The sequence below is a fragment of the Pteropus medius genome, unplaced genomic scaffold (assembly GCF_902729225.1).
Source record: "Pteropus medius unplaced genomic scaffold, Ma_sr-lr_union100, whole genome shotgun sequence".
Classification (NCBI taxonomy): domain Eukaryota; kingdom Metazoa; phylum Chordata; class Mammalia; order Chiroptera; family Pteropodidae; genus Pteropus; species Pteropus medius.
The window spans coordinates 2,392,867-2,412,004 of record NW_024340697.1 but is presented as its reverse complement, the minus strand read 5'-3'; the positions used below and the strand labels follow the sequence as shown (position 1 = coordinate 2,412,004).

Genomic DNA, 19,138 nt, shown 5'->3' with positions numbered 1-19,138 from the left:
ATTTGTATTGGCTTCGCATTTTTTGATGTTTCGAAAATGTTTTCGGCTCATTGAATTCCTCTAGTCATCTCGCATACCCCCTGACAGCACTGCCCCCATGAGAATGACCCTGAAATGGCATGAGCCACTTGCAAATGGTCTCTTTTAATTGCCGTAACAATCAGTTCCTTCCTTGCCCACCACCTAATTTCTTTTTAACCTGGAGAGATTTCATTCAGCAGACCAGATCTTGAATCTGACATTTCCTCCTCTTCTTCTCTTACTCATACTGGATGTTACATCGAATTCTCATTCTTCTTTCTCTGTGATGTCTGCCCTATTCTCAGATGCACTTGTGTCGGTCAGCTACTGCTTCAGAACAAATAACCACAAGATCTCAGTGGCTTCACACAGCAACATGTCTTTTTTATTATTATGGTGTGTGTGTATATATATATATATATAATTATTATTATTAATAATTATATATTTATTATTATTATTATGGTTTTATATATATAAAACATAAAATTTGCCATTTTAACCACTTTTAAATGTACGATTCAAAGGCATTAGTTACACTCAGTGTTGTATAACCATTACCATTACCTGCTTCCAAAAGTTTTCAGCCCCCACCCCAAACAGAAACTCTATATCTATTGAGAAAACTTCCCATCCCCTTTCCCCCACCCCTAGTAACCTCTAATTTACTATCTGTCTCTGTGGATCTGCCTATTCCAGACATTTCATGTAAGTGGATTCATGTAATATTTTTCCTTTTGTATCTGGAAATAATCGTTTCTTACTCATGCATCTGAAAACTTTGGGATGGCTTTGCTGATCTGTCTGGGCTTGCCTGAGAGCTACAGATTAGGTTCACGTCTATATCACAGATCTCTCATCCTCTTTGGACCAGGGCACAGGCTAGGGTATGATACGCACATAGTGATACAGAGCAGGAGTGGGCAAGCAGGAACACACAGGGCCTCTCAAAGAGTAGGCTCTGATCTGGTAAACTGTCACTTCTGTACCTCTTCCGTTAGCCAAAGGAAGTCATTGGCCAAGCCCAAAGTCTAGGGTCAGGCAGGCGTCTAGCCATGCAACTTTGTTAAAAGTGCTGTAACCTCTCCAAGCCTGTTTCCTTATCAGTAAAATTGAGATAATAGTGTTACCTTTCTCTTCTAGGGTGTTGCGATTGTTACTGAGATGCTCTAGTTTTGCAATAGAAAACAGCAGACGATATTATTGTCATTCTCAAAATGCTAAGAATAGAAAAGCAAACAAATCCAATAAAACTGTTATCTTCGCTTTTCATTGAACAAAAGAAGTTTAAGTGAGAGGCGGACGCTGGACACCTTCACAGAAATTCAGAATGGAATTTAGAATTGCCGATGGAAGCCTTTTGGAATTTGATGAACCAGTAGCGATCATTTAGCCCCTGAATTTTCCTATTGCTTTTAGCACCAGCGTCTTCAACAGGAACCTAACCACAGTCACAGTACATAAAGCAGTGGAGGGTTTCCGGTTGAAAAGACACAGGGGTATCCAGGGCTCTTCCCACTTGCATGTGTCACCCTCTCAGGAGGGTTGCATGGAGCACAGTTTGAAAACCACTAATTTAGTACAAGCTCCCTCCTCTTCCAGTTGAGAAAAGCGAAGCCCAGTGGGGTGATGTGATTTGCCCCAAATATATACAAGAAACAGAAGCTCCTTTTAAGCGCTAATAAGGCTCACATGCTGGGAAGTGTTAGCAGGGTGGCCACAAGGCCACTCTGGCACCTTCTAAGTTTTGCGCTTCTAGACCCATATCTGAATTTCTAGGACAACTTAAGAACACAGACACAGGCTTTGAAGTCACAAAGCAAAGCACAGGTCTGTGCTCTGTTTCTATCACTTACTGAATGTGTAAACTGGAGCCATTTAATCGATCTCTCTGAACCTCAGTTTCCTCATCTCCAAAATGGGCCTGACAGTACCGTCTTTACTGGGATATCGACAGGCTTGAAATTAAGCAACACAAGTAACGTATGCGGTACAATGTCTGGCACGTGGTAATCATTTAGAACAAATTAGCTATTAATCTACTTTTTAATTCGTCATTGTTGCTGTCATTCAAATTTTTTTCCAGTTTTGTGTGCACTCGGGCACAGGGGAACCTATTGGGAAATACTGAAACAGTATTAGTTGAAATCTTTAGAAATCAACATATTATTTTAGAAAAAATATATTATTTCTTAATTTTAGGGATAAACTAGTAAATTTTTTTCCCAAGAGAATGGGCTGCTGCAAGGTTTATTCAGTGTGATGTCCTCGAGCGTCATTTCTGTCTCTGTGTGCCTTCTCACAAATCAGATCCAGCTGGCTAGACTGCCCCCTCCTTTAGAATAAGATAGAGATCGTGCTAAAATTTTGGAGGAGGATCGTCTTGGTGTTTCTTGGGGAAGTATCTTTAGATGAGCATCTAGAACAGCATTGTCTAACAAATCATTCTGCAGTGATGGATTATGAAAGCCTCTAATTACTTGTGGCCGTTTAATACTTAAACTGCGGCTAGCGCAACAGGGAAACTAGATTTTAATGTTATTTTATTGAGTGAATTTGAATTGAAATAGCCAGAGGTCTAGAGGGTTCTTTGGATGTTCTGAGCCAACTGCAATGCTCTTGGAAATTTTTACATTTAACTCTTCAAATAGCACATCCTTGAAGATACAGACAGGCAAAAAGATGACGGGAAGGCTGCTTTCATAGTGGAAGCGAGTAGAAGCAGCCAGAAAAGAATGAGATGATGTCAATTAAATGTGTCCTTTCCCAATGTGTCCTGATGAGCTTGTACTATTACCAACGGCTCACCAGGGCTTTGGGGCTCCCAATAATTTTGGTACAGTTTGAACTATTCGGTTTAGGCGAGTTGAATGTTATGTACTCATATCTTCTTGCAGTCCTCACTCAGCTGACAGATTTTACTTCCTAAGCAACTTTCAGACATTCTTCTCCAACCTCTCCTTTGTGAGACATAGATCAATTGTTTATTCAACACGATGTCTTTCAGTCATAATAGTACTGATCTCCGCATGTACTCAAGAATGTGTTTTTAGATGACAGTATGCATTGATGGACTACAACTTGTTCCATTAGCTGGCAGACACTAAGAAGTAAAAGAATAAGGTAAAGCAGGCTATTAGAGTTTGCAGAATTAAAGAGATGTACATGTCACAAGACCAGGAGGGAATGATATAGCCAAATATAACAGGATCTCTGCTTGAACTCATGCATACCCAATGACCTAGCAGTTCCACTCCTAAGTATATACTAAACACAAATGCATACATATAGTCACCAAAAGACATATATAAGAATATTTATAGCAATTCTATTCTTTCTAACTCTAAATTGAAAATCACTCGAATATCCATCGGTGGTAGAATGGATGAAGAAATTGTGGTACATTCATACAACGACACGTGACAGTTTGGATGAATCTCAAACACAATGCCGAGTGAAAGAAGAAATAAAAATAAGTAGTTTATGCTATGTGATTATATTAATATAATGTTCCAAATAGGGTCAAGCTATTCTATGGTGTTGCAAGTCAAGAGAGTGGTTTTCTTTTGAGGGGGGTGCTGGGTATCTGATATGATAGCCTGAGGTTTCTCAACCTTGACACCATTGACATTTTGAGCTGAAATTTTTTTGCTTTGGGGAGACTATCCTGTGTGCTGTAGGATGCTTAGCAGTGTACCTGTCCTGTACCCACTAAATGCCAGTAGTACCCCCGTTGTTGTGACAGCCATAAATGTCTCCAGACATTGCCAAATGCCCTCTGTGGGGCAATATTATTCCCCACTGAGAATCACTAATGGATCCCACATGCCTACCACCCCCTAGATATTCAATAAATACTTGTTGAAAGAATTAATGAGTTGAGAGCTATTTAGTATCATACATCTATATAAAATAATTTTTATCTCAAGAGGTCCTTCTGCCCTTTACGAATTATAAATATAATACAAGTTCCTTCCACGAGTTAAAGGTAAGCAGTTCAAAGGCCAAAGACAACACTCATTCAGCAAAAAATAAAGGGACAAAAAAATTGAGGTCAAACCAAAAACCAATATCATATGCAAATAAAACTCCTTGCAGCAGTTTCTAAATTCAGAATCCCTAACCTGAAATTTTACTGCAAAGTTTTAAAAAATACAATAAAACAAAGGGCTTGAAATGAGACCATTTCGTTAAAATGTTAATTTTGATAATCACGGCATCATTTATTTGGATTTTTGACGTAATAGCCTAATATTCTTCACAAAGAAAAGCACAGCGTAAGCCTTAAATACATTCAGTAAAATGTGAATTAGACTTTGCCAAGAAATCTGGTTTCTCCCTAGGTTTATATTCAAGAGATTGATTGTATGTAAGCTATTTAATTCTAAACCTAAAATTCCAGTGTGCTTTTAATCCTTTCTCTGCAAAGGTCAAATATATACCTCAGGATGCACTGCCAATTGTGTAATCGAGTTTTTTTTTTCCTCTCCCTTAAAGTTTATTAGTTATTTTCCTCTCCACCCTAATTTCCAAAAGTCAATAATTAATGTTAAAATTGCGCTAACCCCATTTTCAGCAGTCCGAACATCCTTTTCCACATGTCCACAAACGTTTGCATGAAAGATGTGTTTAAAAGATGGGTCTCTATTATAGTATTCTGGGGAGTGATTGGATTGGACACTTGTCCTTCCTTGATAAGGGAGATATGTTCAATTTCAAAACCATTTGCCCTCTTCGATTACCAATTTTTTAAAAACATTGTCTTCAAGTCTTTACGGACAGATGACGTTCTAGTTTTCTGTTGCCACCCAACAAATGTAATAATTTGATAAAGTAATTTCTAATCTCATGATTCTGTGGGTTGACTGGGATTATCTAGATGGTTCTCAGTGCTGTCTCTCATCTGGCTGCAGTTAAATGACAGCTGGGTCTGGAGCCATATGACAGCTTGCTTGGTCTGGACATCCAAGATGGCCTCTTCACTCCTATGTCATTGCCTGGATTTAGCTAACACAGCTGCGGCTGACCAGGCAAGTCTCCTTCTCTCCACACTGCTTTTCCACATGGCTAACTTCCTCACAACATGGTGGTCACAGGGTTGTTGGACTTCTTACCTGGTGCTGGCTTTTCTCAGAGTGAGGATTCCAAGATACCCATGTGGACACTGCAAGACTCCTAGGATTCTTCTAACCGAGGCCAAGAAATCATATCCTGCCGCTTTCACAATATTCTGTTTGTCAAAAGTAAGTCACAGAAGTAGTCTAGATTCTCGGGGGAGGAGACGACACAAAAGCGTTAATACCAAAAGGTACGGTTCATTGGGCGCCATCTTTGGAGCCTCTATATCGCAGATGCGAAAAGACGAACAGTACAGTCATCCCATTTTTAAGGGTAGACTCTTTAACAGATTGCTTAATAAAGGTCTTCCTTAAATTCTCTTCATTTTCCCTTTGGCTACCGAACTGGCGGGCTTTTTGGCTCAGCAAAAAAAACAGTAACAGGAAAGATGCTGTAGAACTGGTAGAAACCAAGTCAGTGCTACTGGACAAGTGAACTTTGACGCATCTCCTCTCTGTCTTTATTACCCTGATGACTATGGTGGCTTCATTATGCCCATTTTCTTCCTCAGCATCCCCTGAACATAACTGAGATGTTCATAAATAACAAATAATCTTATTCCTCTCCTTGACAGTTTTCAAAGTAAAGGCAAGGTTCAGTGACAATGGGTCGAGTGTTAGTGTTTCCTAAAGTCTGCGACAGATCACACTTGGCCGTCATGTGTATACCTTGTTTGAATGCTTGGTCATTCGCCAGCCATTTCCATTCTCTCCAACTAATGGCTTCCATACCTGTTAGGCATTGATGCAGTGGATAATTACAAACTCAATTTAGAGTCTTGGAAAGGTCAACTAGATGAAGTGTTAAACCTCCATTCCTAATCATCCTATGGCAACTTTTCTGAAAATGAAGGGAAACAATATTTCCTCCAGCTTTGGCAGCAATTGACTGGGCTGAATATGTTACGGCCGGTTATTGATGTTCTTAAAATCTTAATGTTCTTTTTACATCTCAAGATTCAGATAGGAAGAGAAAATAGAAGGCATCCCAGTGGCTTCATAATTTCCTAGGGTTGCAGAAAGGCTCTCTGAGCAAAGCGTCATTGGAGAAATGCCATTAATTGGTTGTTCTTATTTCCTTCAACGGTAGCTGTCCACCACAGAGAGTTTAATGGCTGAGAAGCACTAGCTTGCAGAAAAGAATATTTTTCTAATCTCTTTGAAGAACTCTGAAGTACAAGAAGAAAGAATCTTATGTGTGCATGTATTTACCTTAGAAGTGAGAGTTCAAATACCCCTTCCCTGTGCCTCGCCACCTCTTTCCAAATAAAAATACCGTACATCAAGCATTTGAGTTACGTTAGAATGTCATTTTACAGTTTATAAAATCCTTTCATAGCTAGCCCTAAATAACCTCTTTGTGTTGCCTTTTAAAAGTGTAGCCTTTCAGCCTTCATAGATTGATACTTTCACTTTTGAAGTTTAAAATCTCGTAGTCGTTTGGACTTCTTTTTGTTCTGTTGTTTATTTTTTTAACAAGATGCTCAAATGTTAACGTGAAATATCTTCCTATATATTTTAGTTGTTTCGTTTTTGTTTTGATTTGTCTTCCCAATCTCTGAGGACATCTCGATGCTCTTTGCAACTCTGTCAAATTCCTATCAACCTCCGAGTTGATCAAGGGATCAATTTGGTTGGTCTAAAAGGGAAACATACACTAGCAAATGCCGATATGGTTACATATTGCAGTATTAAAATCATGCACATATAAAGTGCGAAAGGCAGTTAAAGAAAGGTGCCAAACGATGCTGCTTCAAGAAAAAGACAGCACGAGCTTTTAGCTTCATCGATGAAAGGGATTTTAATACCGAAAGCCTAAATCTGAGCTTCTTCCTCGCGTCGCTTTGCTTTCTGCAGCAGAATCACATCCAGTGAAATTTAAAACAGATGCAATACCAAAGCATGACCTGCAACCACTGATGCTGGGGGTCCCAAACATGTTTCCAGGGACTCTCCATCCAAAAAAAAAAAAAAAGGTTAAGTGAAGATTTTTTGTTAAAGAAATGAAGAGGAATTGAAGGCAAATTTGATAGGAGTGGCTTCGGGTTTGTCAGATGTTATTTTCCTCTGTGGCTCAGCATTGTGATTCAGGGATTCAAATGATGTTTTTGACAAATTCAACCACTTAAAAAATATTGGCACTGCAATTGGAAATTATTCTCAAAAGTAGAAAATTTACCTGGAATTTATTATGAAATAATACTTCTCTAAATGTGCTTCTAACTGGATTTTTAAAAATCTTTCGCTGTTTTAGGCCTTCAGAAAATGAAGTTATCTGACTAATGGAATGTGGCGTCTTCCATTCTGAATTCTAAGCTTTCTGGTGAGGCTGATTTAAAAGAGCTTAGATCTTTTTCTTTTTTGCCTCCTAGAATCTTAGTGTTAGGAAGTCTAAAGGATACAAAACATTATGAAGTTAATTCTTCTTGTGTGGCAGGTTATAATCAAAAAATTATAGATGAGAGAAAACAGAAGAAAAGTATGTCTCCAGTCCAGATGACAAATAACATACTGAAATATTTTATTTCAATTCAGATAACTTCATTTATTCATTAAACAATAAAATTAAAATCAATCTAGTTTATATTTCAGGCAATTTATAGAGAATTACTATAGACGCAAAGACTTAAAGTGCCATAAATATAAGATATATTTTGAAAAATGTTTTCAAATTAATACAGTATACTGAGTAATGCTTCTTTCTGATGTTCTTGACCAAAAAAAAAAAAAAAATCTGTGTGAGCTGAATTCGTGGGTGGAAACTACTTTTGAGATACTTATAGTTTCCTCATTTATGAATCTCCTTGTTAGTGTGGCAGACCGAATTTAAGATGGGCCCCAATAATCCTTGCTTCCTGCTATTCATAGCTCTGCATATTCCCCGCTCTTTTAGTATGTGTAGGACCTGTGACTTGCTTCTAACCAATAGAATAAGGCAAAGGTGTTGGAATATCACTTCCATGATTATGTAAGATCGTAATTTCCATCTTGCCAGCAGACTCTCTCCCTTGCTGGTTTTGAGAAAGCAAGTCACCATATTGGGGAGGCCCACATGGCAAGGAACTAAGGGTGGCCTCTAGCCAACTGCAGCAAGGAACTGAGGCCAGTGGTTCAGCATCCCAAAAAGGAATCTAATCCTGCTCAAAATCACAGAAGTGAGCTGGGAAGTGGAGCCTTTCCAACCGAGGTTTCGGCTCAGACCCCAGCCCTGCGCGATGCTTTAATTGCAGTCTCATGGAAGAACTTGCAAAAGATGACCAAGTTAAGCCATGCTCATTCTGCTGACTCTTAGAAGCTGGGAGGTAATGTGTGTATTTTGTGGTAATTTGTTATGTAGTACTAGCTAACTCGTAAAGTTAGTATCTGTGGTAGGACAGAATGATGATTCCCCCCAAGATGTCTATGTTCTGATCCCTAGAGCCTGTGACTGTGCAGATGTGATTCAGTTAAGGATGGGGTGGTTAACCAGGGGGAGCCAATGCAATCTCAAGGGTCCTTATAAGTGAAAGAGGAAGGCGGGTGAGTCAGGGGGAAATTGGAAGATGCTTCACTGCCAATTTTAAAGATGGAGGAAGGGGCCATGAACCGGGGAATACCAGAAGTCTCTAGAAACCGGAAAAGGTTCCAGAATGAATGCAGCCACGCTGACAGCATGATTTTAGCTTAGTGAGGCCCATTTCAGACTTTTTACCTTCAGACTTGTAAGGAAAGAAAATGTATATTGTTTTAAGTGACTTAGTTTGTGATAACTTATTATGGCAGCAATAGGAAGCTAATACGGTGTCTATGCCTTTTTTCTTAGCATCTAAGGACAAATGGCCTTCTTCACAGGTTCATCTGCTCCTAATAGACTGCACTGGAGCCGTGAATATCTGCTTCCATTTCTAGCAGTGAACAAATAAATACCGTGCCACTGAGCGTTGTTCTAGAGAAAATTAGCATATTTCCCACAGCCTCGTGCTAATGTTTATCTTTCAATTGTTTCTTCTTAGGGGTCTCAGCACTCACTGTCTCAGTCAAGGATTGTTTGGGTTCAAAGAATATAATCTATTCAAGTAAGTGTTTAAGTGAATAGAAATTGGGAGTAAGTGTAGCAAGTAAGTCTCAGAGGATGGAATCATAACGCAACCGTGTTCTGTTTGCTTATTGCGTGTTCGTAACAGCTCTCCAAGGCCAGTTCTGACTTAGCCCTCTACGAAACCTCAGGCAGGCCCGTAAATGTATGAAGAAGGTTTGAGAAAATTCTCCAAATTTTCCAAATGTAGCCTCTACTCTACAGGCATGTGCTGCTTCCGCCAGCCTGTCCCCTTTGCCTTTTTTTAAAAATTAAGTCACAGGTCATATCCCGCAGTGAATAAGGAGTTTCAAGTCCCAAACTCTTATTTTTAGTACCTCCTTTGAAAGTCCTACAGTACTCTGCTTGGCACGTCACAGTTATCAGCATCTATTGGCTTGAAGCTTCAGCTGAATCTGCTTTAATCATCTTAGCATCCTGTAAAATATAAATACATGTGGCTTCGATCTCTTTTCCTCGTAGGATGGGATCAGGCATCCTAAGGGACCCAAAGCACCGTGGAGTATATTCTTCTTATCTGGCAGGTGATAATTAGGTACTTACAGATGCTAGAAAACAAACAAACGTCCACTCCCAGAACTGCTGATAGATATCATACTGAGATATTTTACATGAATTATTTTATTTCTAACAGAATGGTGATCAACCAGCCCTCAGGTGGCAACCAGGACTGCTCGGGGGGCCACCAGCATCTGTAACCTTTACTTCTACTCAGCCTCGTAGATGACTTGGCCCCCAAGTCTCCTCGACCGTGTCTCTTAGTTCTTCTGGAGAGAGGAATCTGTTTGTCTCATTCCAACACTGGGGACCAATCAGCTGTGCTCAGATGATGATGTCGGAGGACGGACTTGGGCAGAAGAGACCAGGCAGGCAGGACAAACAGGCCCACTGCCACGCTGTCACACTCACGCGTTCTTCAGTCGGTAGAGCCACATCCCATTTCTTATCTGCTGGATGCTTCTTGTTTCCTGTGAACGAGGGAAACGAGTGAGGGCTCAGAAGCAGTGCCTTGCTTCTGTACATGGGAAACAGTGGGAGCCCAGGGACTGTGTTAAAGCCACCTAGGTTTGGCTCTGTGGGATGGGCCTGAGGACCTGGGATGCTGGTTCTCCACTGTCTTGGTGAGCACATTCAGAGTTACTTTAAAGATCTCCAAGAGCCACCACCCCTTAGATAGTTTATAAATTTGCTGACATGTCACTACCCCACATTGCATCTTCCTTCAAGTGACGAATTTTATTTTAAATCACAGGTACAGGGAGTTGAATCGGTCAAACTCATAAATTCACAACACAAAATGATCATCATAGACCCATGCAAGGCCCCTCTCTGGTTTTATTTATTTATGTTCACACCCGCTCCCATCTCCCCTAGGAGAAAACTGTTATATTTAGTGTGTATCCTGTCATTTTTTATTGCATTCTTCTAATCCTATTGCGGCTGTTTTGCGCACATGTATTTTGAGCCTGTGTAAATTGCATTAGATATTTCACACTGTTTTGCATGTAGCTCCACATGTTGACACACTCACCAGCGATGCATGATTGTGCATTTTATCCATTGACTTCTTTGATCATGCTGTTGCTGTATTGCCCCATCTAATGGGAATACTGGCTGTCTGCTCCAGTTACTGGGGCTCTGTGCCACTGCTTGGGACCTCATGGGAGCAGATGGGCCGCTGTCAGCAGTGCACTGCCCTCCCCACCGTCGTCATCATACTAAATATTCCGAGTCTTTCTCGAGTGTGTTGAGTTCCAGTCCTCCTTCCCCTCATCCACTGATCCCTGCCCCGCAGCCCTCCCCTCCGAGCCGATACCCACCGCCTCTGCGACAAGTCGGCAGAACATGATCCAACGCAGCCAGCCATGAGTGAGCCAAACCACAGAGCAGCTGGCACCGGAAATGCGATTTCTAGTGGCTTCTCCAAGGGCACAGCCCTGCGGCAGACCCCTGTTCGCTTTATTCGTTTAGGAAGTAAATCGCAAAAGCAGGGAATTAATTACAACCTGAAGAAGGAAAAGTCAGCTTCTCCTCAACAAAGTGACAACTGACCTTTCTCCTACTCACGATAAAAAGAGGAACAAAGGAAGGAAGGAAGAAAAACTATTATAACCCATAATATGATTTTTCCCCAAGGGTTCGTGTTATTTGAAAGGTTTGGGTTAGTTGGAGGAAATTAAATAAACCGCTATATTACATTGTTGTGCTTTTAGCTACAAAGTGTTCCCTATGGTGAACAATGTTTCCCATGAGTTGCCGTCAGAAATATTTATCTGCCCAAGGTCCACACAAAATGAATTTTGCTGGGAAGCTGTTTTTACATAAAAAAAACCTACAGTGACATTTTCTTTCATGATGCTGACCCTGACAAGATAATGATGTTCAATGAATGGCTGGAATTTTTCAAAATCTCTCCCCCTTACAGAAAATCACACGAAAAATTTTTAAGCAGCTATAGGAAAATCGGAAAGGGAGAATCAATTTTGAGAGCAGCGAAAAGTGTGAAGAGTCTGAGATGATGTTTCTAAAACCAACCTTCCCTCTGCGAGTTTTATTTTAGGGCCCTGCTGTTGTGCATTGCAGATAATATCACCCGACGAGAACCGCGTGGGAAGAAGCTTCAGTCGGGCTGTTTGTTAACACTGGGTGAACACTTGATTCTGGTTTTTTCCGTGGTCTGAAAGCCCACTTCGGAGCCATTTGGTTCTTTGCCCTGTGAGCCCAAGGAACTTTCACCAACACATCACACATTGTATTTCAAAAGAACACCGTTACTGCCGCAGTTCAGGCTCTGCGCCTTTCATAAATATGTTTGTTTTTCTGTCTTACAGAAGCTGCAAGGAATCGATACTCCTGACTGTCATTCAGCCTTACCCTGTAAGTGTCCTGTGAGTAAGAGTGCCACCGTATGATCTCGGGCTTCTGGTCTCCTCCTCCCGCTCCAGTAAAACCACGACGACGAATAACAGCAGAGAATAATAGCACGCATTTGCAATATGAGTCCAGGATTCTTGATTAGTCGTATTTTGTACAAACCCAATCATTGGAGAGAAAAGAAAATAATGCATTTCCTAAATATCTGGAAAATCAGCTCTTCAGTCCTATGTGACTCTTACATCTGGAAATGCCACGAAACTCAAGACTTTCTTGTAGTTTCCAGTTTAAGAATCATAAATCTAATGGCAATATCTAATTGTAGGAGGTTGAAGTGGGATTGTTTTTCTTACCCCCATCTAAATAATTTGGTAGAGAACTGGATATTTCATGAGACTTACTTTAAAGGTGGTTATTGGAGGGAATCTGGTCATCGTAATTTCATTTAACAGCCTCAATCAGGAGGGGGGAAGTGATTAAAATCTTACTGTCTTCAGTCCCCATGGTTTTTTAAACAAACGACTTTATCATGATGTAATCCACCTATTATGAAATTCACCCATTTTGAGCATACACTTCAGTGATCTTTATAAAATTGACTGAGGTACACAGCCATCACCACAATGACAGGACGTAAGGGAATCGAGATTTGAGATCCAGTTGCCAGCAGTACAGCAGGCGATTCCCACACCTGCTCAGAACTCCAGTTTCCCATCTGAATGAGGAGAATGTTAAACCCTATCCCAGGGCCACCCTGCTCCTCCATCTCCTGAGTCCACGATTCCTTCCATGGAAAGCAGAGCCGGTCCGTTTTTAGATGGTTTCAGTTAACCCACATGTCACTCACACTTGCCTCAAATCTACCCAGACTTCTTCATTTCTCTGCAGTGAACAAATTCATTTTGGTAAAGCCAGTGTAAATGATGTATACAATAAGCAAGCGATTGACCAATTATAAATTCCCAGTGGAACTTCAGGTTGACATTGTCTTTCCTGGAAAATCTCTCCCCACTTTATAACCTAGTAGCAATGCAGGATCTGAACCATTTGACTCCGAACGAGGTTCTTTTTGCAGTATTGGCTAACATTTTGCCCATGCAGTAAATTTAGAGAGAGGAGTTTTGCCTTTAAGTTAAGGGTTGTGTCTTGTGACTCTGCTTTCTGTCTTTGCCATTTGAGTCTGCGTGACTTGTTATTCATATGAGTGAGTACTCATTACTATCGCTGAGTCATAGAACTTTCTTTTAACAGATAATCTGGAATTTTCTAGACGTTCAGGTGGCTCTTGCTGTTGTGCTACATTGAAAGTCAATATTTAGCCACAACATTTAGGAGCACGTTCTTACGTTGGGCGTTGCATGTTCTTATGGCTACGCCTCTGCTCTTTGGTCCTTCTCTCCTTCTGGGTCATTGGAGATGAAGTCTCATCTTTGACTTGCCTTTGCCCGGCCCTCCTTCCTGAAATGCCCACCACGTATTCCACCCACGACCTCCTCAGCCTATTTAAATCCTTCTCACCTTTCAAGTCTCAGTACAAATTCTAAATGCTGCCTTAGAGTTTCTCAGTATTGGCCCTGTTGACATTCGTGCTGGAGAATCCTCTGTCTTGGGCGCTGCATTGTGCACTATACGGGGTTCAGCATCATCCCTGGCCTCTACGCACAAGATGCCAGTAGCAGTTCTCTCTGAGTTGTGGCAATGAAAAATGTCTCCAGATAGTGCCAAAGGTGCCCTGGGGAGCAGAATGTCCCCTACTTGGGAACGACTGCCCTACCTAAAGTCTTCCCTTACTTATCTAGCCCGGAGAGGCTCTTTCCTCCTGTTTCAATTGAAATGAAAGAGTTGAAATCCCAAAGTTACTTAAATAGATACATTAAATGTAGAGAGGAGAGCAGATGGGAGAAGAAGAAATTGCAAATTTTTACCTATATTTTTGTGTTTGGATTTTCCTACAAGCAAATTGCTTTTTTAAAAATAAATTTAATTGAGTTTTATTTATTTGCTAAACATTCTCTTGGTAGTCAGGATTGACATACAGAAACAGATGACTGGCCAGACCAAAAGAAAGTCCATAGATTTTACTTTTATCATTGACAGTAAAAATTAGCACTTTAATTTCTCTGCAGCTTGCTGGCTAGCATTTTTTATGTTGTATGTCTTCTGTATAATAAGGTCCAGTCAAGACAGAAAACCAGCGTTTATACCTTCTTGTCACACTCCATGTGGGCTCAGGGCACCCCAACATGACCCGGTCACAGAACTCAGTCTCCAATGAGGCCCGGGAAAGGGGGTCTGGTAGAAAACCATAGGATCCTCAAAATTCTTTGATGAGAAAGATTTCTTAACAGGTTGCCACATTATATTTTAAGTAATATGCAGGGCTCTCTCTCTTCACCATTTTTCCTTTATTTCTTAGAAAAAAAAATCGTGGAAATGCAGAAGCAGAAAAATATGTCAGCAAATCTTTTCCCCAGAAACAACCAGTAAATATTTGGCTTGCCTTTGCCCGGCCCTCCTTCCTGAAATGTCCTCCTTCCAAGTCTTGTTCTATGCCTTGTCAGTAGCCCAGATCATAATGTATGTACAGTTTTACTTTGCCTCTTCCACTTAACATATCAAGCATTTTCCCATGTCATTAAGAATTCTACATGAGCATCATATGCATGGCTGTAAAACATTACATTGAACTGATATCTACTTAAGCAACTCCCTATCATTGAGCCCTTCGTAATGTCTTTAATGTTTTGTTACTGTAAATAACTCTGCAAAGAACATCTTCGTGTATAAATCTTTGTCGGTATTTAGTTGTTTTTCCTCTGTACAGAATTTTAGGAGAATTTCTGAGTTACTCACGAATTTCATTTGTTTGGTTCTGACACACTATCATTATCTTTCCTTATACGGCTACTATTTTTTATTACAGAACTTTCTTGGCTAGCTCCTTCTTTTCCTTCCCACGGTTCCCAAGTCCAGAACTTCCAGAACTTCCCAGTTCAACCTTACCTGAGACAGAGTATTTAAAAAGTCTCTGTAACCTCCCCTCACACAACCCCAACTCAGTGAGACTTGGGCTAAGTCATTATCGGTTCTGGTGTCTCTGAGCTACCATGATTCACATTCCCTCAGGTTCCTTCTAGGCCAAAGAGCTGAGGGACCTGCTTGCCCTCCTCTCACTTCCTGCCTACCTTCCAGTGTGTTCTACATACCTGAGGGGTGGCTACTCTCCTCATAGAAGCCCCAGTATAGCAAATGCTATCAGAACTGGGACCATATTCCTTTGGAATGTGTCACGCCAAGCTTGTCAGCCCAATTTCCAGCTGAGAGCACCAGTGATTCTTTGCCTGTGTGCTTTTTCTGGCCACAGGAACATGCTCATGGAGCAGTCCAGAAATGTTGAGGAATTATCACTTCTGGAAGAGCAGCCGTTTCATCGCTGATTGACAAATACCCCAGCCCCTTCTCTCCTCACTACAGCTCCAGAGGCTGTGGTCTGCCTTGTTTTCTGAGGCTGTTGGTAGGGTTAAGCTCCAGTTGCTTACAGTAGCGCCTAACAACAATAAATGCTTTATTGGCTTACTGCCCTTCCCTACGGCCCTTCCCCTGCTTACTCACCATGCTTCCTGGGAGCACCTCCCAGATCTGCGACTTGCTTGTGCATCTTTGTCCTAGGGTCCGCTCTGAGGGGGCTCCAAGTAAGTTATCCAGTGATAACTGGACTAGTTAGTCTTCACGAAACATTCCCTCAATGCCTACTGTATAAGTAGGACTGTAGGGATTGCAAGTTCAAGACCTTACACTTCGGTTTTAGAACTTAATCCTGTCTATGTAATTTTTGTTCAAAAGATGTTCTAGTCACTTCTAAGAGCATCTAAAAGCATCGGGAGGATGCCACACATTTATCGTGGCCACCTTGGCGACAGCAAATTTTGAAAGAGGTGCAGGGGTTGATTAGAGACCTTCTAATCTTAAAATTAATTAACAGCAGGAGGATCTGATTATTCTAAACGGTAATTACTTGTCATTTCCACCAAAGGATATGAAGTGCTTGTGATCAGCACCTACAGGTCTGCATTTTGCTAAGAATTAATTCATCGGGGTTTTGAGTGGTTCACATTGTATATTTTTTGAGCCTCAAAGAGAGATCCAAGTTAAAACTGCAGTCATGACTGGTTCGCCTTCCCCATGTATCACAAGTAACTCCAACCACTGGAATAAGCCACTCTTCTGTCGATTCTAATTGACTAAACTTCAGACTTGAAGAGCTATGTTTTTAGTATCAAAAGTCATTTTGATTATTATCAAAAATAATGAAATAGTCACAAATTCAGAATAAGAAAAATGCACTAGTATGGATTCTTAGCGAGACTTTTATCCCAAGTCTGTTGACTTCCAAATATGTATAAAATAATATTTACTTAACTCCCGTGGCTATCTCGTTTGCTTTCAGGTTTTCTTAGATTACCAGGTTTGTCATTAGGGCGTGATAAATAAATACGGAAATGAGGCTACAGGAGATGGGTGTCCTATATAGCTATGGAGAGAAGACAGACTCGTCCCCAGTTTAACAAGTTCTGCATTATGGGGCCACTTACTTTCGGGGAAAATAACCATATATACTTCCATGGGGACATCATTGCATTCTAAGATTACATATCAAATGAAATGCATGAAAAAATGAAGTTCTGTTAAATATACTTTTTATTGAGACAAGGAATTATGTAGAACAATTTAGAAAATATGGTAAAGTATTACATTAAAGAATTCAGATGCATAGAGAAATCCACCTCGGTCTCTGGTACATTGAACATGTGAAATCATCCTTCATTCCCAAACGATGCTGGAAAAGTGGGGTGTTACCACACGCTGACGTCTCATCTAATTAGTAGTGTCTGTTCAGAGTACCTTTATTACAGCCCCTTCACTTGTGCTAAGCTCATCATGCCAGTGTAAATATCGCTTGCTTAAAATCATTGAGAGAGAAGAATGTTTTCCCTTCAGCTAAAAAAATGGGACATCAAAAGCAAATGAACTCACTACTATATGATTTGGTCGTTAATCATTACTAAACTTGACCTATAATTACCAGGATACCGATGAGAACACCACTGTCACGTCATGTCAGCTGGGCAAGAGGACTTTTAAAGTCACATTGAGCATGTTCAGAGCTGTTCTTTTTGAGGAGCAGCCATTCGGAGTTTTAGGGGAGTGTTTTCTTTTCTTTTGGTTTTTGGTTTTTGATTTTTGGTTTGGTTTCGTTTGGTTTTTTAAGGGACAGTCGTTCTCTTAAAATGTCTTGCTTAAGTGAAGGAGTGAAGGAAGGCTCCAGAGGCTGAACCATCCATCCATCTATCCAGGCCTGACACTGTAGAGGGTAGAGGGGAACTTTCAGAATAACATGATTCCCCCAGTATTAATGCAAAATTCCACCCCAGAATATACCCGCCTGTTTTACTATGTTTTTTTTTCCAACAATGATTTTGTTTTAATGTAGTGTTTTACATTATTCTAGTAAAAAAAATACTCTATTATTATGTATTATATGCACATAACATAAATCTACCATTTTAACCATTTAAAAGGGTACGATCCTGTGGCATTAGGTACATTCAAAATCTTGTGCAACCATTGGCACCATCTAGCTGTGGAACTTCTTCATCACTCCAAAGGAAAAGCCATACCCCGTTCCACATCGCCCCGCCCCCAGCCCCTGGCAGCCACTAATCTCCTTTCGTCTCTATGGACTTGCCTGTTCTGGAAATTTCATATAAAATGAAATCAAATCCTACAATATGTGGCCTTTTGTGTCTGGTTTCTTTGAATTGATGTTTTCGAGGTCCGTCCATGTTGTAGCATGTATCATAACTTCATTCTTTTTATGGATGAATAATATTCCATTGTATGGATGGACCACATTTTACTTATCCATTCAATCATTGTTTTTTTCACTTGGTCTCAAGTATACTTGTATTTGATAAAGATGAGAATCCTTTTTTTTTTTTTTCATTTTACTTGAAAGTCAAAGTACGAGACACCCTCATTGGCTTTTGTGCCTTGAGATTAATGCAATACACCAAGTTTGAGCGTCTGTGTTGATTCTAGAGTCAATTACTAGAATTCTTTACACAGCAGCCTCAGTCTCTTAGTGCTATATGTATTTGACCATTTTAATCTATAAAATAGCAATTGTATGATTCCAACTAAATATTTACCTCCATATGAGGTTCAATAGAGAATCCAATTCTTTTTTAAAATAAACAAATAGTGCAGACACCTAGATATGAGTTCCATTCCCCTCAGGTTTTATTAAACTTATGCAACAAGGGTGATTCTCAGATGCAGTAAATTTACCAAGATGATGCAGCGCGGGATCGCAGCAGCCTTCTAAGCAGGATTTCCCATCACACTTGCAGTTTTAGAGAAAGAGGAACTGCATCGCTCAGCCCTCTTTCCAATACAAACTAGTACAAAGAACCTGTAAGAAAAGGCAGAATATGAGATTGACTTTCAATTGTAAGTCAAGACTTCCTCTGTACCCTGCCCAGTAAGCCCCTAGGGTCACAGGTTACCAACAAGAGGCTAAAACTCAAGTTTGGGTACATAAAGCGTGTGTGTGTGTGTGTGTGTGTGTGCGTGCGTGCGTGCGTGCGTGCGTGCACTTGCCCGCTTACGTGCCCATGTGTCCTTAATGTGAACAAAAATGGGATTATCTGTCATTTTCGACCAATCAGTGGCTCTTCTACACCTTTTAAAATGCATAATTAATGATCAACTCATCATAAGCCCAACATTAGATTTGACCAGCAGCTAGCCTTCCACATGGTACTCGAAGTTATGTATTTAAAGCAGGGTTTAGGCACTCTGACAGCCATCATTTAAAAAGGTCCTTGGAAATGTAAGAACATGGAACGTGCTGTTTATAGTTCTGATCTGGTGACTAGTTCAAACTTAGTTATGAGCATTTCAGGGTTTCGATTGCATCTATAATTTCTATTTCATCCTTGAATTGGGCATGTACTAAAAAGTCAAAAATATTGCATATCTGGGAGGATAA

General features: G+C 40.4%; 1 protein-coding gene across 2 annotated transcripts in view; it reads left to right on the top strand.

Moving 5' to 3' along the window:
- Positions 1-19,138, top strand: part of FRMPD4 (FERM and PDZ domain containing 4) — an 83,418-nt gene that overhangs the window by 28,560 nt on the left and 35,720 nt on the right. For both annotated transcript variants that reach the window (XM_039873987.1, XM_039873996.1), the window contains exon 3: positions 12,045-12,090. In XM_039873987.1, the coding sequence (XP_039729921.1) occupies positions 12,045-12,090 (46 nt within the window). The remainder of the gene's footprint in view (positions 1-12,044; positions 12,091-19,138) is intronic.